Source organism: Catharus ustulatus, chromosome 2 (assembly GCF_009819885.2).
Source record: "Catharus ustulatus isolate bCatUst1 chromosome 2, bCatUst1.pri.v2, whole genome shotgun sequence".
In the NCBI taxonomy this organism is placed as follows: domain Eukaryota; kingdom Metazoa; phylum Chordata; class Aves; order Passeriformes; family Turdidae; genus Catharus; species Catharus ustulatus.
Window position 1 is genome coordinate 117,361,861 of NC_046222.1, and position 21,115 is coordinate 117,382,975.

The 21,115-nt window shown below is 37.9% G+C and overlaps 2 protein-coding genes across 8 annotated transcripts in view; one reads left to right on the forward strand and one right to left on the reverse strand.

The window, feature by feature from the left end:
• Positions 1-21,115, reverse strand: part of CASK (calcium/calmodulin dependent serine protein kinase) — a 188,887-nt gene that overhangs the window by 69,020 nt on the left and 98,752 nt on the right. For all 7 annotated transcript variants that reach the window (XM_033052486.2, XM_033052487.2, XM_033052483.2 and 4 more), the window contains exons 6-8: positions 14,290-14,392; positions 3,897-4,072; positions 1,682-1,804 (exon numbers count right to left, since the gene is read on the reverse strand). In XM_033052486.2, the coding sequence (XP_032908377.1) occupies positions 1,682-1,804; positions 3,897-4,072; positions 14,290-14,392 (402 nt within the window). The remainder of the gene's footprint in view (positions 1-1,681; positions 1,805-3,896; positions 4,073-14,289; positions 14,393-21,115) is intronic.
• Positions 16,001-20,488, forward strand: GPR34 (G protein-coupled receptor 34). The gene is made up of 2 exons (XM_033052489.1): positions 16,001-16,143; positions 17,921-20,488. Exon 2 carries the CDS (start codon positions 17,942-17,944, stop codon positions 19,085-19,087), a length of 1,146 nt encoding a protein of 381 aa, XP_032908380.1. The 5' UTR covers positions 16,001-16,143; positions 17,921-17,941; the 3' UTR covers positions 19,088-20,488.

Below are 21,115 nucleotides of genomic sequence, written 5' to 3' on the forward strand. Positions count from 1 at the left end.
ATGGCACTAAACATGTCTCTGTCTCATGCTGTATTTGCTCCTATCTATAAATGGTTTAGAAAGTTCTGAGTCAGCAGAGAAGGCAGTTTATTGCAGGCAAAAACGAGAGGACAGAGTGATAGAATGCCTGGATTGAGCTTGCAAACAAAATTGTCATAAACAAAACCATGTGACTTCCAACAAATAACAACCTGATCAGAAAGAGACCACAGATACCAAAAGTGTAAAGCTGCACGGGCAGAGCTTGCACGTGCACATTACAGAATTGCCTTTTTAACAAACCTAATTAGTTTAGTTGCTCAAACAACAAAAATTACAGGTTTTCTTCCAAAATGACACCCAACCAAGCTCTAGCTTTGACATCTCAATGTGGGTATGCTCTCAAAGTGAAGAAAAAGTCCAATTACAAGCAGGTAAAACCAGGTCACCTGTGTTTGTATGATATTCTAGAATTCCAAAACATGGTGTTCATTTCCATACCCTTTGATATTTGATACACTCTGTATGTTCCAGATGAACAGACAGAACTTTGGCTCTTTTTGAATGGAATGTCTTGAACCTGCAGCTTCCCAACACCCAGAAGAGCTGCCTTAGCCACTGTCATTTCTGAGAGGTGAACACTCCTGACCTCCTCTTGTAAGAGACCATTCTGCAGCTTGGAATACAGGAGTCAGAGGCAGAAAGACAGCAGAGAAGTGGAAGAATGACTCCATTTACTGGTGGTTACACCCTTTACTTGGGAGGGAGAAGAGCCATGATCCTGTTCTTCCCATGTTCTTTCTTTGTGGGTTTCTCTTTGTCTCATGTAGAGCATAAAGAGATCCAGCAGCAGGCACCAGATCAGCCCCCTTCAAAATAAGTGCCCTGTTGAAGTCTCTCTACCCTGGATATCCACTACAGAAAAGAAGCAAAGGATAACTAAGAAAAATAGATAATTCATGACCTTCTGCCAAAGAAAATACAGAGCTCTGAGCCAGTACTTTTCACCTTTTAATTCTGCAGCACAACCCATCATTCTCCAACCCCAAATTTCACAGACTAGGGACAGACTGCTGAGAAGCTACAGGTCTATTTTCTCCTGCTCCTGCTGTAAACCTTCAGGGTGCAGCAACTACTCTTCCACTGGCTTAAAGTGTGTTACAAATTCTGCCATCACATAAGAACAGTTTGATTTCCCGATGTCATACAATTTTATGCAGTCACAGTGGTGTTGGAGCAACACTCCATTACTTCCTTCCCTTTTGGTGTGGTATTTTCAAGAATCTAATGTAAGGAAGCAGCACAATTCAGCAGCATAACCTACAGCAGTGGAGTGCATGGCTATATGAGTAAGAGGAAAGAGGTTCAGATATGACTGAGCAAAAAGCAGATCAGAAATTACCTCTCTGGAGTTTGAGAGCCACAGAAAGACAAATTAGCACCTTCTTAAAGCTTTATGCTATGCAGCCCTACTCCCTGCACTCTGGTGCTGCTGAAGATGTCCAACTGAGTTTGCTCTTAAGCAAGAATTTAAGCCTGGCAATTATCAAAATCTCAGACTCTAATCCTACAAAGCATTTAAAGCACATTATCCCACATTTTGTACAGCTGACATTTACTTTGAAAAGCTCAGAAAAACAAAGAAATACGTGTTTTTCTCCCTTAAATTGGGAATTAGCATGTGAACAGCAGCTTTTACTACCTTTAACCAGGGGTGATTCAGTGCTTCATACACTGTTATCCTTTCTGCTGGATCCAGCATAAGCATGCGGCGCACCAGATCTTTGGCACTTTCAGAAATATGGCTCCATTGCCTAGGATTCATCTGATTACAGGCAAGAAAAAAAAATAAATTAGTGATAAGAATGTAGAAAAGAACCTAGTGTTTATGTAAAATAATTGCAGAGATTTAACAGTGGTTGGTACTTGCAAATCTTTCCATGTAACGAATGTAAAAGAAAATTTCTAAGTTTTTTAGCAACTTGTAAAAATTGAACACTAGCTGCTACTGAAATGGTACAAAAATTGAAAACATAAACCCTGACATGTCCTTAGTATTATGTCATAATCACAGTATAATTTCTACCTATTCTACATTCTGCTCAGATAAAAGTGACCACCCACTGGATAAAACAAAAAACAATTAAGCTCTGTTTGACTGTTAATTACGCATATAAATGCAATAAATGATAAATGTAGAAATTAAATCTACTCTTGGAATCAATGTAAGGCATAAGAATTTATTTGTTTCAACCCCCAATTTCATACCACTGATCTGGGTAAGAAGGGAGTAAGAGAATGCCTGTTGTTAACTACTCTGGTCCTGCCCTTAAGGTGCTATGGACAATGGCTCTTCCCAAAAAATTCCTTTCAACTTCACAACAGGTAAAGTTTTTCCACTGGGAAAGCACAAAAGGACAAGGCAATACAAACTGCAACCCTTTCAGAGCAGAACTTTCTTTAGGAGATACAACGTGAAGGGTCATTTAGAATGAATTTTCACTTTGTGCATATATGAAGGTTTGTGCCCAACCAGTCAAAATGATGGACACCTGTTAAACCACACCAAAGTAAGAAAATTCTTCATGTGATATAAAGGATTATATCCTTAAGGTATTTCTAGTATTTCCTTAATTTATGAAGAAGCTAAGTTTTATTTAGATGATAGCTAACTTTACAAAGTACTAAATGCAAATTCAAAATTCTAAGCAGACTCTTTTCAATGTTACAATCTGGTCACTTAAAGAGGTCCATTTTATTTAAAATCAGTCTTTGCAAAAAATGATCACTTTGAATCAGCAATGTTATCTGGCTATGAAATGCACATTTATAGTTGTGATTCATAATCTCTTTTTCAGTTCTAATGAAATGAAGGTAATTGCAAATTTGACTCGATTTTCACTGAATAGACAAATTACTGTGAAAACAGGAACAGAAAAGGAACTATGAGGACACAGTGTGCTGGCTGTAACTTTTTTTTAAGAAAAGAGAAGTTAACATGTATCCTTCCAGAAGGTTTTAGCTGCTTAAGAGATTCCATAAAGAAATCTTCCATAAAGTGGAATATCTGTCAGTCTGTGCAATCCCAAAACCAGTGCCATGAAGAAATGCTGCTGTTTCTTGGATTATAAAATTTAAAAAATGAATTATGTGCTCCTGACCAAGTACAGTAACACTGCTGTCACTTACATTTTAGCAGGCTGTTAAGGTGATATAATAAATCAGACTATCAGACAGCTTTGGGAGTCTCCATTTGTAATGTGTAATGCACAGCTCATGCATGACCTTGTTTCCAAAGTACAGCAAAGCTGATATTACACAAACCCACAGAAACAGTGAATTGAAGCTTTAAATTTGTTTCCACAGTGGTCTGTGAGCTGATGCTGAGAGCTTCTCTTGTGTGCACTGACCTGCCCTTGGCTGCAAGTGGCTCCTTTTCAACCATCAGCTGCACTTTACTGCACACTGTACTAAGAAGAAAAATGCCTGCCTGCATTTGTAAAATAACATGCAATTTGTTTTAAATCAAGGCAATATGATGAATGTTTTACAATAGCTCTGTTAGTTGATGAAAAAATTTAAACAGTCTACAAATCTGAGGTTACAGAATGTTCTACTTCACAGCTAAACCTCTTGTCTTCCTGCTGGGTTCAATGTACAATTAGGGGTTGGCTGTAATATTTGTTATTTCATCTGAGGAAATATTTGCTCAAATATTTCCATATTCTAATTCCTAGCAATGATACAAAACACATCAGGTACAGGACAGACTGGGGAGGGGAAAATCATTTCTCTTCCTGTGTGATAGATTTCCATAAGCTTTAAATTTAAATCATGCTAAATACAAAAATCAACTTCCAGAAATTTTACCGAGAGCTCATCTTACTGGAAAAGGACTCATGTATGCCTGAATTTACCTTGTATTTGCCTTTAATAATGCCTTCAAATAATCTTTCCTTGGTTCCATAAAAAGGCAAACAACCGCTTAGCAGGATAAACAGGATCACACCACAACCCCAGACATCTACAGGCTTCCCATATGGTTCTCTTTTTACCACTTCTGGAGCCATGAAGTGAGGTGTTCCTACACGTCCTAAATGGAAATAAAGAGAAAATTAAGTCGATGTGTGTCAAACACAGAAATATCATTGCATTAAACAAAAACAGTTTTAATAAATCTTGTTCATGGTTTAAAGCTTTTAACACAATTATTTTTACCTTACGTTTATATCTTTATATATATGCAGTGAGATAGATTAGTATTTTCCCTTTTGCTTTATTTTTACTTTTATAAATTGAGGAATATTCTACCCTAGCTGACAGACTGTGAAAGACTTGTAAGAGCAGTAAGATTCTTCAGTAAAACTTGCCATATAAACTAAACCCATCAACTTGGACAATCTTTGAAACAGGAATTATTTAGAGAGCAAACACAAAGATTCTGTAGAGTTCTAGTCCACACTGGTAACTTGAAAAAGCTGCATCTAATTGGCAAGAGCAGAGTTTGGTCTGATGCTCTGCCCATACCTTGGCTGCTTTACTGAAACTGCCAACAAAAATGCAAAATGCCAGCAAACATGTTATTAATCACAGACACTTACAAACACTGCACTTTTTGGACTACCCTGGTTCCACCAAGTACCAACAGAAGAAAAAGAACATCAGTGTAGCAAATTGTCACCACTAGCAGCCCCCTTCACAAATTACTGTTGCTTACTACAGTGGATTTCAGAAGCTCCATTCCAGGTTTGCAGCACCTGCTGGTTAAGAGAGTCTAAAATGCAGCCCAGAGAATCTGTCTTGGGTTGCAATACAGGATTAACCAAGGGTATGTATTCTATCACTATCTCTTAACACCACGTGGGGCAGTGTTCTTTATGTTCTCTGCAACCCATCCTTCCTCCAGAAGATATCTCCTGTTAATGGCCATTGAGTCCCACTGCATGACTGATAAAATTCCATCATCCCACTGGGAGATGCTCCAGCCAGGAGGAGCCAAGCATTTCCTACCTAGATAAAAACTGAGATTTGGAACATCAGAGCAGCCTTTTTCCTATTCCAGAGGAAAACTGAATCTTTTCACATCATCACTGGACCTTTGGAGGAAAACTGCACCTTCTGCAGGAGCATTGCTTCAACTGAACCACATCTGTCACTGCAGGAGGATGCAGCCACCATTTAATGGGACTGCTGCCAACACCCTGCCTGATGGGGTGGCAGGTTGGATTCTGACTCTGTCAGTGGTTTGGGGTTGTTTTTTTTGTGTTACTGTATTTTCAATTTTTGCTAGTAAAGAACTACTATTCCTATTCCTGTATCTTTGCCTTAGAGCCCCTTAGTTTCAAAATTATGATAATTTGGAGGGAGGGGGTTTGCATTCTCCATTTCAAGAGAGGCTCCTGCCTTTCTATCAAACACCCGTCTTTCAAACCAAGACAGAATCTGAGGTGTTTGCAGGGCACATGTTTTACTCAGTCTTGTCTTTGTCAGGACTTGCTTGATTAACCTGTCCTGCTCACCCTCTGCATGGGAGTCAGCTAAGTCACAGCACTTGGAACAAACACCTGGGAGACTATTTGGAAGCAGCTTCCTCAGTAAAGACCATCCTTTGTTTATCCCACCTAACGCAGGAATATGATCTCACCATGTTCAGTTAATTAGTCCTGTTGCATCTAAAGGATGAAAACATTGTCAGAAAGATGGCAGCTTTTTAACCATCCTCTTAAGAAAAAACACCACCATTGTCAAACTTCTTCATGTGGATTTCTGTTAAACCTTTTAATTCCCAGTTTATCAGGGGATTGCTCTGCCAAACAAATGTTGGGGATCTGTCTGTGACAAAGGGATGTTACTTCATCACTAGGCTAGGTTGGCCTCTTAAAAAGTCCCTGTGGTCCAGGCTGACCTGACAGCGAAGGGGCAGTTCCTTCCTGAGCTAAAAAGAATAAACCACCAAGATGCTGCAAGTCCAGCTCATCCCTCATATCACAGGGGGTGGAGGAAGGATATTTAGTCTGGACAGAGATGCACATGGGGAATGGTGACTCATTCTTCTTCTGAGCTGTACACACTTTGTAGGTGTATAGTGTAATTTCAGTCTGACTGAGAAACCTCAAAATCAAATCTTCAAGATCACATATATGAGGTAACGAATTATCTCCATAGATGACTCTTTCTTAGATGCCTGGTAGCAGGGAAGACAAAGAAAATGGAAATCATATGCACTACAAGTATGCATAAGCTGCTGTGATATTTCTTTGTCTTTTTTATGTGCCTAGAAGTTTATAACTATAAGGTTTCATAACTTTTTTCCCCTTTGGATGCCATCACTGGTGACAGGAAAAGTGTCACCATTTCCAGCTCTGCATCAGGCTATGCCTGTGCACAAGCAGCAACACCTGCCTGTTCAAAGAGCATTTTTCTATACCTTAGATTGTTCACATGATGTTGGTGGTGTGCCATAGACTGGAAACCTTCAACTCAGGAGATCATCAGAGACCACAGAGCAGCCTGGCTTACCCAAGTCTTGTTTGTCTCAGGGGGAACTTCTGAGACTTGGGTGCACAGGAAGCCATTTGCAATTTTGGAGCAGGTATAACCTTTCTTATGTGTTAAAAAAAATCTTTTGTGGTACTAAAGCTCACTTAAATATTTTTAAACAATACAAATGGAAAATCATATATTCTCTGAAAATTCTGCCTATCCACCATAGTTTGTAATTGCTGCTATAAAATCTGACACGTGTGGAGAAGAGGGATTACTCTGAAGACAAACAGGAGAAATCAGTAGAAGACAAAATCTCACACAGGGTAACAAGTTATTTAAAAGAGGCATTAAGGTACAGTTGTCTGGATAAAGTAGCTAATGAAACCATGAACTTTATATATCAAATGATATCTAATGTGTATTATCAAGAATTATGTGCCACCCCTCTCAGCTCAGGAACTTTTTGTGGTTTCCATAAGAAATTGCAAAGGTGAACATGGTACAAAAATGACTATGTGCTGTGAGAACAACACTTAGAGGTTTGGGTTTTGGCTCTGGGTTTTTTTGCAAGTCTGCTGGGCATTTCAGTAGAATGAAGGGTAACCTAGAGAACATCTTGTGGCCTTGCAAACAATTACATTTTCTCCTGATGTAAATAGCATATTTTGCAGCAACACATACTGTGAAAGCAATCCAACAGCATGATGGAGTGTCGGAATTTAGGTGTCAAGGTGCTGGCACTGGGGCTGCAGGGGTGGTCTCTGAGAAGAAGGGCTGGAGCTGCCCCATGCCAGACACAGACAGTTCCAATGGGATCACTGCAGGGCACAGCTCAGCCCAGCACTCAGGACAGTGGTGTCACAGGGAAAGTGTGTGAGAAAGGGAAAGACACTGCCCAGCAGGTGAGGAGTTTGGGAATTGTCATTTCCCATCCTCCCTGAACCACCTGGGGTTGGGGGTGAGCCAGGTGTGAGGGAGTGAAGCTGAACCTGGGAAGGTGAGAGGAGGAGGTGGTTTTAATTTTTGTCTTTGTTTCCCACTATCCAAATCTATTTGATACTTCAAAGTTCCTATTTTGCTGCATCTGGTGACCTCACATCAGAATGTGAGGCTGCACCTTCACTTAGTGCTCAAGTGCTCTTACAGACAAGTGATGGTGAACAACCAGTCCCTCTGACCATCACACATCTTCTTTCTGCTCCCCTGGAAGTCAGAAGGTGTTTCTGCCATCACAGGCAGAAAAACTCCATCTTGTTGGCCTGGCCCAAACCCAGGACACAATAAAAATCCACTCTGCTGAACTGCTTGTCGTGGAGCAGAAGGAAGAGAGTGGTTTAGTGAAATGAGACAATACATGGCTGTTTAAGTCTCCACCAGGCTGCTGCAACAAACCACATGAAAAATGGACACTCTTTAAAAGCAAACTGAAAAATCAGTGCTACTGAATCTGAACACTTTTAAAACTTAAAATGAGAACTCCATATATACAAAAAAAATTAAAAAGACTAGGCTAGGTTAATGAAATCCTGCCATTTACCACTGCTAGATTGTAATTAGTGGAAACAGAGATAGATTTGGTTTTGTAACATTGATAGTGCTGATTACAAGATTCTGATACTTTAGATGAGAGGGATGAAGTGGATACTTAGGGTGGTGGAAATCACAATTTTATGTCCATGAAAAAGCAGACCCAGAAGAAGCAGAAACTTTACTGGTTGAGACTGAACTGTCCAGTCAAACAGGATTAAAAAATGCATATATATGTGTGCATAAGTATTGGAATCTTAAAAAGGCTAATGTAATTTCTGGTCCAGCTGTTATCCTTGTGACCACTCCACTGGGTTCATCAAAGGAGCAAATGATGATTTTGAAGTTATTCTAAAAAACTGACCTGAGCAAGATCTATTGAGCTGCACCTTTGAAGTGCACTGAGCTCAGCAAAATGAACAAAGTGCATATATGAGCTTACACAGATGGGGTGTCTTCATATGTTGCAACTACAAGAAGTGTAAGAAAGATCAGTAACAGCATAAATACAGCCAATAGACAGCAAAGCTGCCTAAACTCATTGATATTCACTTCCCTTTAGATCAAATATCACTTCTGCTGAAAATTATTTCGTGGAAAATCTGCCTTCTAAACGTGTCCAGTGTAAAATTTCAGAATTCTTCTCAACAGCTCAATTTTAAAATATTTTAGAAGTTTTTGAATTTTCTTTGGTATTTTGAGAGGAGGTCTGCCATCTTTTTGGATGCAGTATGAGAAGAACTGTGCAAGTAAGCAAAAGCACTTTTCTCTGAAACAGGTAACTTCTGCCTTCCACTTCTGCCTTTTTTCTTCAGAATATAAGCACACTCATGGATATATTCAAATGACTGTGCATGAAAAAACAACACTTTAATTGAATATAGATTGCATGCATGCATGCACACACAGAGGATTTTTAGTTGAATCCATACATGAGAAGAAATCTTACGGAAGACTGGAGTAAATTCTATGTGTGCTTTTAGGTTCTTTTTCTCTGTTCTAGAGTGGCATTAACTGAAAATCATCACTATACAAAGACTCAACAGTGGCATGTAGTCAATGTGATACCTGCCTCCATCCATTTCACTGTAAATGCCTACACCAAAGTGTTTGCTGAGTCTGAGTTAGGAAGCACTCAGTGCCTGGACAGGTACATCCAGGTTATATTGGTAAGGACACTTTATCTCCAGAGGTAAACTTTCTTATCAGCCCATTTTTAAGGCATGTTGGCTGCCTGTAAATTTATAAAGTTGCTAGTTTTGCTGATTTTTCCTGTGGATAAACAGAGAGTTTCAGTCTTCAGGTGCTGTCAATCTGACATCATTTACAAGCACTAAAGATAAATTTTGACTTACCTTTGATAATTTAGTTTCTATGACTCTTTCCATATTATTCCAGACAATAGGGCTATGCTTTCCACAAGAAGAAGAGTATATACAGAGACCCAATCAGATTTTGTCATCCCTAAGGCAGGGGACTGATGACCAAGATATCAGAAGGAGAGTCTTTCAACAGCAGTAGTATCTGAACGATGTATATGGAAACAACTGGAACAAATAATTTTTAGGAAAAAAAAAAGTGAGGTACTAATAAACATCACCATCTGACCTCTCACAATAGTGTAATAAGAAATATGCTCACAAATTAAGGTGTTTCTAAAAGAGTGGGATGTCCAGAATAATGTGGAAGGAATCAAAGAATCACACACAACAGATCAGATAGGGCAGTACTTTACTACTCTTAATTCCTTTCCACATTACTCCAGACAATAGAGATGTTTAAAGCAGGTGTACAGAGAAGATGAGTAGATTAAAAAAAGGGGGGGAAAAAAGGTGGGTGGGAAGAAGGGGTAATTCAGCTTCAGCACAGAAGATTGTCTGAAGAAAATGTGTTTAAAAGATGCATCAGCAGACTGGACAACTGGATATGAGTGTCCAGAAAACAAACAAAGCAAACCTCACATTTTAATGAGACAAATTATAATTAATTCAATGGCCTTTTCTGCCATAAAACTATAGAGTATATAAACATAAATGATTTCTTAACACATTAGCCTCCTGTAAGCATTCTCTAATCAGCCCAGATGTGTGAGACAGTAAACCACAGTTGTATCTTTTAAATAAAACAAAGCCTCTTAAAGGCAAAGCTGTGAAGAGACTCACATTCTTTTAATTTTTAGTAAAAAAAAGAAGTGGAAACATTACCCTCTAAGAGAAATAATACTAGCGTAGGACCTCAGCTTATAAAATTTTACTTCTCCTTGGAAAACAAATGAAAGCTTTGAAATACCAATCAGACACAGATGATGAAAAAGAGTCTGTGCAGTACAAAAACCCTCCAACACTAAAAAGAGTTTTCTAACCTGGGGTTTATAAAACCACCACCAAGATCCAGTTTGGTGAGGCACTGAACAGGCTGCCCAGGGAGGTGGCAGATGCTCCATCCCTGGAAACATTCAGGGTCAGGTTGCTCTGGGCAGCCTCATCTACTGGGAGGTGTTCTGCTCATAGCAGGGGGTTGGACTGGATGAACTTTAAAGGTCCCTTTTCAACCCAAACCATTCTATAATCATTTTTACACTGATGAAACACAACAAAAAATAATTTAAAAAATTCTGCCACCTTCTTTCCCATTCTATAGTGTTATACAGAGGGAAATTTATGGCAATGCCTCCCTTTGCTGTTTTTGTAGTAAGTCTAAAAACAGCTCACAAAGATCCAAGAGCACTTGGTATTTGTGCTGTACTTCTACTAAGAACACGTAAGATATTTTCCAATAAGATGATAATTTACATTAGGATACTATGGAATTTTGAGGCAGCCTGGGGCATCTAACTAACAATACATGAAAATTAATACTGGACTGGATCAGCATTATAGTATTTGTGACATTTTGCTGCTGAAGGTAAAATGTGAAAGGCAGTTAACTACCCACAGATAAAGAACCTCATCCTACTTAGGTCTATACAGTTACTTTTTTTACAATAGTTGAAACCAGGAGAAATAAAGTAGATTAAGAGAAGGAAGTTCCCATTGTGAACTCAGTGGTTTTTTTGTTCCTTCAGACTTTTATATCATATACTAGCTAAAACCCCCAAGATTTAGCATCTAAGAAATCTGATGTCACATTTAAGGGAATATTGTGACAATTCATACTATGCTCTGCAAGAAAAACTCTCCAAGGAAGGAGACAGAGATCATAATGTGAGATTAGTCTATTAAATCACTGACTTCCCAGAGGTTCCACTACTCCAGCTGCATCATAACAATGCAACAGATTGTTTACTATGTGCTGTTCCATAAAGGAATTCACTTATAAATTATGATGATCTCTAACTCCTGTGTATACTACCAGAGTTCCTTTAAAAAGCAGGTATTTCAAGGTTTCAAGTGAAGCCCTAAGCACAATTTTCCACGTCTGATCATAAGAACTGAAGCAAGAAAAGACCTTCAGAGACTGGTAGCTCATGAAACCTATTCCCTGTAGCTCAGATGACAACACAGGATTCTTAGCCATTTATTGCAGCTTATGGGCAAATGCAGTGGAACAAAGAGTATTTCCTTACATTTTCCCCTCTGGCCTTATGAAGAAATGAGTTATGGCTATATCCTCTTTTTGGTACTTAATATTTAACTTACATAAAGTAAATAATAATTAAACTTTTCTTAGAAATAATCTCAGCTGAGTAGTTAGCTGATAAAATACAGTCACTCCTAAAATCTCCTCCATACACATTTTCAGCAATGACATCTAGTATGATGTCACAGCTTCTTGTCATGAACTCCCTTACACTTCTTTCAAACAGCCATCCACCTGCTTGAAAGAACCCTGTAGTTACAATCCTAAACTTCACAAGTCTGCCTTTGGACTTGTATCAAAAGATTTTAATACCTGGGGTTTAATTTAATTTCACTACAAAAATCATTCCCCAGCAATTTATGCACACTCTGATAAGATGTCTTTGTCAAGTAAAAAAATGTTGCAGTCCCAAACAAAGCAAAAGCTGTAAGCTTGAAGGTTGGCTTCAAAGACATTGAGGGAGAAAATTCCCTTTAGTTTGTTCTCCTGGGGGTACACAGAATGTGGGATTGCCAGGCTCAGGTGTGTCAAGGTGTACTAAAGTAGGAAAACCAGCATAAACAAAGCATAGGGGATTTCAGGTCAGTAAAATTATCTTAATGCCATCACAGTTTTTATTTAAAAGAGAATTTTTTTTTTGATGTACTAACCCCCAAATGCAGGCATTGCCATGCTAAAAGGGAAATAATGCCATGCTAAAAGGGAAGTAATTTACTATGCCAAGAGGAATCAATGTTTTCCATTCTAGAAATTAGAAAAGCAATGTGAAAGTGAACAGGTGGTTATGATACTGCTCAGACTTTTCTATTTAGAGAGCTTCTACTTATTTATGAGACCACTGAGAAATAAGGAGTGCCTGTAAATTATTGTTACTATTATGACACTTATCCATAGGGCATATGAAAACCACTCTTAAACAAATAAGTAGATGAACACTGATTGATAAGAAATTTATAGCCCAGTTCAAACAGCCAGTATTGCCAGCTTTCATACAACACATATGGTAAAACTGAATAAATAAGACCTTGCCAGTTCTGTTTTGGGAACTGTCTAGTAATTTGTCTTCAGGTAGGATTCTGGCAGGGAAAAGAAATGCCAGGTAACAGAGGAGTTTGTGCTTTAAAGACTGGAAGGGAAGATCAGAAGAAAGAGAGGAGTCTGTTAAGGAGACTTTCCACAGTACATAAATGAAGCGGAATTGCTCTGGGTATCCCTGAAAATGAGTGGAATTTGAAGCTGAAAGCAACAAGTGCCAATGAAAAGGCTGAAAATTGGAAATGCCAGCTGAGAAAAAAGAGAAAAAAAAAAAGTGTGAAGGCAGACCAACACAGCAGAAGTTGAGGTGGAAGAAGCAAAAGATACTGATAAATATCACAGTGATGAGGTTTGAAATCTTCCCTAGGAGCCACAAACAGAATCCCCAGCACTGATCACTGCATGGAGGTTGAGCACAGGAACAGGGAGTGGGGTCACAGCACTGGGAACAGTAACACAAAAGCAAGGCCATGGCAAACTTTGGGGAAAATGCAGTATTTTTTTTTTTTTTTTTTCAAATTTAAACTTGAATGTTTGTTGCTAGACAACTGTTAGCCTGAAAGTACACTGCATCTGACTACCTCCAGAAGAGTGGCTGGAACAGAAGTGGGTAAAGCTGTTTAGCAGAACATAAAGAAGAAAAATGAGATGAGTATAAACAAAAGTGTAGAAACTACCACTAAAAAAGCAGTGGCTGATAATTTGAGTAACACAAGAAAAGTAAAGAAAGGAATGACCTTTTTATTACAGCTTAATTGAATGGCCATTTTCTTGGAAAAGATGTCTTTAGTTAATAAGATCCTTGGATATTTCCAGAGTATCAGCAATATCTGGAAGGGAATGCAAGCTGTTGGTATGTTTATATTTGATTTGCTCTTTATTTTAAAAAACATACAAAAGTCAAATTGACACAGAACGTTAAGTGGTTAAATTAGGAAATCTGAGTTTTTGAAGAAGGATGGTACTGAAGGAATTATTAACTTTGAAGAAAAAATATTAAAATGAACAAAATGTTTTGTTGTGGTCCCCTACTCTGGCAGTGAAAGCATCAGAAAATTGATTGGGTCTTCATCTGTGCAGGCTGATTAAAGCATAACCCTATTGTCTGGAACAATATGGAAGGCAGCTAGAGGAAATAAAATCCACAGAAAACAAAACACAGTCAAAAAATATACATACGTATCCAGATATTGATGTCTTATGCAATAATTACAATGAAATTTTAAAACACAGAAAGGAATCACATGTGAAAACTTGAAAGATTTTGCTATTAAACAGCACAGCATTCTGACAGGAACTGCTATCAAACAGTGGAGCACTGAAATGCTGAGTCCTTACTCAAGTGCTTCATTTTTATTTTCTTTGCTTTACCAAGCATGGAAGAATTAAGCCAAAGCTTGTATTAAAGTGGAAAATTCTTTGGGTTTTTTTCAGTTTTATTTTGATCAAACCAGCATGAGCTCCTGTTGAGTAACATTTACAAGGATTTAATACTCAATGTGTGAATGCACATTACATTCCACTACCAATTCAGCTTGGCTGTGTGCGTTTACCACGTTAACAGAGCCTTTAGTGAAAGATCATTTCTGAGTTCTTGTTCTGCAAGCCAGGCTGTGTCAGAAGAACAGAACTCTGCAGTACAGCATGCACAATACTAAATAACTTGGAAGGAAAATTTCTTACCTCCAGCAACTAGCCCAGATTCTCCTAACTGAATTGCTACCCCAAAGCCACCAAGCTTTACTGGGGCTGAATTCTCTTTAGAGGCAAGCAGTACACAGTGTGGCTGAAAAGACAAAAATCCAGACAAGTTATTGCAATGTTTGAGAAATACAATCTGTATTTTAGAACTTAATTTCATAAATCTGTGAGTAGAAGTTAGATTTTATTTTTTAAAAACCAAATTCTTAATTTCAGTTATCTTGTTCTCTGGCATGAACTCTTCCTTCTACATTGGTTTCCCTTCCCATTGTCCCAGGCACAGCAAAATCCTTTCAGAACTTATCAGAACCAGCAAGGAACAACGTGAAATCATGACAAAATGGAGATAAAACACTCATGTGTATAACTGCTTACCTGGTATTACCTTTCCTCTTTGTCTTTCATCCCATTAACCCTTACTCCCATTAACCCTTACACTGCTTCAATTCCCCAGCTGAAATATTCTGCCTATGATACATTTTGTGGGGTCTTACCCTTCCCAGATAACATAAACACTGTTTTATCAGCATGAACAGAGAACATAAAACACTGTTTTGAGCCTTAATCACAGAACTCACTCAGCACTTCTCAAGTGCAGTAAAGAAAAGGAACATCCCTGGGATATTCCAGTGAGGGATATTCTTTAGGAGTCTAAACTGAATTCCAGCCATAGCCATCTACACCTTTGATTTTCCAAATATAAGAGTGAGGTGTAATGTGTAAAAATGAAATAGTATTATACAACAATTTGGATGGGTACTGACTGCTGTAGGAAGAAGCAAGATACAGACAAAATCTATCAGAACACAATTTGGTATTAAATACACATACCCAAACAGCTGCATTTAATTTAGAACTTCCTGTGTTTACTCAAAGCCTCCTTTCAATACCATATTATTTAAAATGAAGAACCTCAAATCTGTACACTACTTCCCGAGGATGCGTTACTGCTTAGACTGCAAAACTAAGAACTCAGAGGAGTGCACTGGAGCTACCAGAAGTTCAATCTGACTACCTGTGAAGTTATCATCTCCAACTACCCACGTCTTTTTCTAGAAGTTTAAATTATAAGAGAACAAAGGCCCTCAAGACAATGTTCTTGAGATCTTCATTAGATTTAGGCCTTGTTGTATCAGGTTTTCTAGAATCCACGCTTAAATTTCCAATTTATAAATGCAGTTTTCAATTCCTTATACCCCACCTGAAAGTGTACTACCAGGAGGTATTATTGCTGCACACTGTATTTCACTTCTGCCTTAGTGAAGTGGTTAAGCTGCACACTTTGGGCACATTCACATCCTCCTGTCCTGTAATTTTGAGTGAGAAAGAACAAAAATTCTCATCCCAGGCAAGAAGAAAGGTAGATGGGAGAACAAAACCTTAACAAAATATACCATTGCACTGTGGTGCTGATTTATCTTCACCCTATGCTGGAAAAAGTGACACTTATTTTCCTGAAGTATTAAAGAGATGACGTACTGTGCCAACACAATTCTCACCCAAAAAACCACTGGCACTGCCCACCAGAAAAGAAGTCTCCGAGAAAACAAAATCGAATCTCCAAATTCAGAGCAAAACTGAGAAAAAATTCATTACAGACCCTCTCTGAGCAGAGCCCAAATGAACTGGGTTGAAAATGCCTTTAAAAAAACCAAAGCAAACCAGTTGCAACACCAGTTAAAACTTCCCCTTGTTGGCAATTGTGCGAGTCAGCTGGAGCTCACCGCTTTCAGAGAAGCTGCTGCTGAAGCTTTCTAATAAGAGGAGCTGCACGTTTCTCCTCCCTGTCTTCACCAGTGGTTTTGAGAACAAGCAGAACTTCTCAACATATAAATGGTAAGTGGCTTCTTTTATACTTAAGCTGTACTCTTAACTGCAGAGTTGTTAGTGACCTCCAAATTCTTTTCTAAGTATACCTAGGTTTAAGCAGGTCTGCTTGCTTGGAGGGGACACAACTTACGGCAGTGAAAAGTTTTGTTTCCAATCCATTTGCAGTGTAAACCAAGCTTCTCTCTCATTGATCTAAGCTTGTCACTGCTTATACAAGTCCCCATATCAAACATTCTCACAGAAAAGCAACTTAAACATGAAGTCATAGCAGTAGATGGGTTTTCAAGATGTACTGGAAGGCATCCCAGTTTGAAATCAACTTCTTGAAATTACTTGCCCTGACAATATCATGGGGAGAGTATGAGAAGAGCTGTTTGTGAAACTGCTAAAGTACCAGTTTAATGCAATTGTAGAATTGTAGGGTCAGACAACACAGGATGTTAAAATATTTTAGACTTTTCTCTCAAGAATTCAGATTCTGTAACTACGTTAGGTCTTCTTAAGAACTTCACCTAAAAGTGTTGCCGTTTTCACTGCTGGGTTGCATCACAGAATTAAATGTAAATTTGCATTTTTTAAGGCCTAGCATGCAAATTGCACAGCCTAGACTCAGACCTAGCATAAAAGCTATTTTATGATTACATATATAGCAGTGGTTATATTTTGTTTTTTTCCTGTAACTGTTGCCAGACAACTAAATTGAGAGTGCCAAAACCACTTCTGAAAATTTTGTGAGATTATGGGAAAAAACCTCTTTCCTCTGTAAAACAAAAATATTCAAAACCAAACATTTCTATGGCATTTCTTCTTGCTATGGCAAACAAATTAAAGACTGAAATTTTACCATTACTTATCAGTGCTAATGATCTCTCTAAGCGCCTTCATGTGACTGCTCTCCGAACCAAACCACACATTTTCTGGTTTTCCTTCCTCGGTCAAGGCTGACTTTTATCTTTCACATTGTACCTTCTTGGTCAGCAATAAGCTTAGTGAAATTAAAAACTATCCAATGAAACCAAAGAAAATCATGAAAACAAGGAAAGTTTGAAAACAACCTGTTACTGCATTTATGTGACTTCCTCCTAATAAAAGTATGTTTGTGTAATACTGATTTGTGAATAGTCAAGGAAAGGAAAAAACACTTAAATTTCTGTGAAAGTACAGATTATTAAAGAAAAGCTACTGCAATAATACTGTCTCACAGGGTTATTTTAACACAGTACATAGCCAAATAAATATTGACAAATGCTTTTCTAATTGAAAACCAGTGAGTTGGATGTGAGAGATTTGAATTATTTGAAATTAATACAGATGAGTTTAGACTTGTTTTAATACACATCTACGTACTTTGTACCAACACTGAGAGTACTTGGTTATGCTTACCTGTCCCTGCACCTTAGTTAAAATTTTTCTGTGCTAGAAGTGCTGGTACTAAAAAGTGAACTTGAAAAAATAATTTGTTCTTCCAGATAAAAAGATTTGTTAAGTTTTCAGGAAAATGTAACAGCTGACTTTTAAAACAACACAAGACAGTAATAACACTGTAATTACAGAAACAGTTACCTGTGTGAATACTCTTATCTGGTTTTTTTGCCTGCAGATCATCTAGACTTATATTATTTTACGATATCTGGCTGAAACTCCTTCTACTCAATACTTTGGTGCATTTATTCCTTTTAGCTACTGCCTTTTATGTTTATATCCCATTAGATGGTAGGAAATAAAGCAAACAGACACATTAATGGAGATTTAATCCTTAAAATCTCTCTTCGTTTCTTTGCAGAACAGCTAAAACCCCTTTAAAATGATGGCTGCAACTTCAGCTGATTTACCAACCATTGTTTCACACAAGCAAGAACTCTGGAGTAACCCAACCAACCTGACCATAAATGCCTCAGAAAGTCACAGCAATGCCAGCTGTTCCCTGGATGACAGCAGCTCACTGTCACTTGCTTTGATCCTTTTTTACTCCATTATTTTTGTCGTTGGATTGGTTGGAAATATTGTAGCCCTGTTTGCTTTCCTGCACATTCACCAGAAAAGGAATTCTATCCAAGTTTACTTGCTAAACGTGGCAGTTGCAGATCTTCTGCTGATCTTCTGCCTTCCCTTCCGGATACTCTATCATGCCACCAACCGCTGGATGTTCGGGCAGATTTTCTGCAAGGTTGTGGGAACTCTGTTTTACATGAACATGTACATCAGCATAGTACTGCTGGGACTCATTAGTCTGGATCGTTACATCAAAATAAATAAGTCTGTGAAGCGCCCAAAGATGCTAAGCCCTGCCCGGAGTGTGCAGATTTGCTGCACGGTGTGGGCGATTGCACTGACGGGATTTATAGTGGTAGTTGCACCATCTTTCTTTAAGAGCAAGGACACCAACTCTACCAAGTGCTTTCATTACCGAAGCAAAAAGAATGCAGAGAAGACTGAAGCAATTTTAAATTATATCATTGTACTGATTTTTTGGATAGTTTTTTTCCTTTTGATACTTTCGTACGTAAAAATTGCCAAGAACCTCCTGAAAATTTCGAGGAAAAGGGCAAATTTTCCCAATGCAGGAAAATACACCAAGACAGCAAGAAATTCCTTCATTGTTCTCATAATTTTCACCATCTGTTTTGTGCCTTATCACGTGTTCCGGTTTGTCTACATCACGTCACAGTTACAAACCCCGTCCTGTTACTGGATGGAGATCATTCACACGTGCAATGAGGTGATGCTCGTATTCTCATCATTTAACAGCTGCCTAGATCCAGTCATGTATTTCCTCATGTCCAGAAGTGTCCGTAAGACTGTACTGCAACTGATATGCAGAAAAATCCATGGAGAGTCAAGCCTAAACCTGGAGAGCACTTCAGACATAAAACTTGGCCAATATGCTCAGGAACGATTATCCAGCACCACTCCTCACTCCAGCTACTCCAGGAAGAAATCTATGATTTGAATGTTTAAATCAATCTCTCTCACTTCAGGGCACCAATTTCAGATCACAAAATCTTCTACTCCACAGCTACTAATTCTGCCTCTTTCCTCCTGTTAAGAAAAACGGGAAGTCTTCTGTTTGTGAAAATGAGAAGTAACTTTTCAAAAGAATTCTTTTGCTCTTGTTTATCCATGTAGGCAGATTAGAAATTCTCAGACATTTTGTGTTGGACTAAACTAGAACACTAACTCTTTAGGGAGATTTCCAAGTAGGGGTTTGAACCTGTAAAAGTTGTATATACGCATTAATATTAGTAGTTTGTGTATGTAAATACTGTATGAATTCTGCAAAAAGTAAATTCTGTCCTATTTGAAAGATCTAGATACCATTATAGATTTTATGTATTTTAAGGTTTTCTCTGTTTTAATAGGTTTCTGAGAGATCGGTACTTTAACGACATTTATAAATGTATTTTTGAAGAAAATATTTGAGAATTTAGCAACATGCATCTTAAAAATGAGGTGAAGAATACAACAGCTATCAATTCATTTTTAAGTACAGAAGACATTCTCAGTTTAATTAAGCAGCAAAACTAAAATATTCAATCCTACTAAGACCTTTGTATTTCCATCATTTTAATGAGTGTCATGGTCAAACACCTGAGGAAAAGCAAGCAATGCTTTCAGAAAATTCGAAATAAATGAAGGAGAGATGACGTGGGTATTTCCCAAGATTTCCTTCAATATGACAAATTTAAACTCGCAGAATGGAGCAAAGAGATCAGCCAGGCTCAGCCACTGGTCCACTCCCAGATTTCCAAAGCCACACATTCCAGAAACATGCTTCTTCCCTGGCAGAAGACTTTCCTTTCCAGGAGATTCAAATAATCTTGATAATTGCAGATGCCATGTGAACAGTAATGTAATAGCTACATGTATATTCTCAGATTAAAACTAAACAGCTTTATGCATTTAGGCACAAACAAATTTCAAATCGTAACATTTCCCAAAAACCAGAGAGCTGAAGGGGAATGTCTGGCACAACAGACCAGAAAGGTGAAACAAATAGAGGCCAGATATCTGTAAAGCTCTGTAAAACAAGGATTTATTATCTTGACACACACAAACAATACTGCTCAAGGAGGCAGGTGTAAAGAAGTTGGTTTTAATATGACTACCAGTAACTTGTCTAATGGATCATGTGACTTTTAATGCCAAATCTGTGCCAGAACGTGGGGATTTTTACTATTTCCATACAATATTATGATTTTACATAAGTTACTCATAATACTCTGATTGAAAAAAAGCAAATATAAGGCTTCACCTCTTCTAGATATAAACTTGGTTTAATTTTGATGTGATTTTACATCATTCAGATTTGATGGAACTGGAGATAAACACGTTAAACAAATTACAATGACTAGCCAGTCTGTTTTGTTTGTTTTCTTTTTAAAAGAAAAAATTAGGGGGTTTCTTAATCTTCAGAATAAAGATTGACACAAACATGTAATTTCATAAAGACACGATGGTAACTGCCTTTTTTCTTACACATTTCAGCATATAATGGAGGTGTTTGTACAATTATTTCTGACTGATTCTCACAGTTATTGCATTTCATAATCTTTTATCTATTATTTTGTCATCCTATTATATTAATGTTTCTCTTGGTTTTGTATTTGCACAGTGCAATTTTATTATTTAATACTGTAGTTTGACATAGTTACATCAATTTTGGTACATATAGTAGAGTTTATAAACCATAATTTCACAAGAGATATATATATATATATCATCATTCTTTCTTTTCTGTGCTTATTCTGTGAGCAGTTGGCTGATGACACTGAACAGCAGGTCGGGGTGAGGTGTGGGCTGGGGAACTCAGGAGAGCACAGACATGAAAAAAAATGTGTATTCTAAAATACTTTTGAATGAAGTATTAGATCAGAATTTTCATTTACAGGGTTTGTAATTCAGGGACAACAGCAGTACTGCCAAAATAGACTCAGATCTCTTCAAGAAGATCAAGTACTAGTACAGGGTTTCGATACTG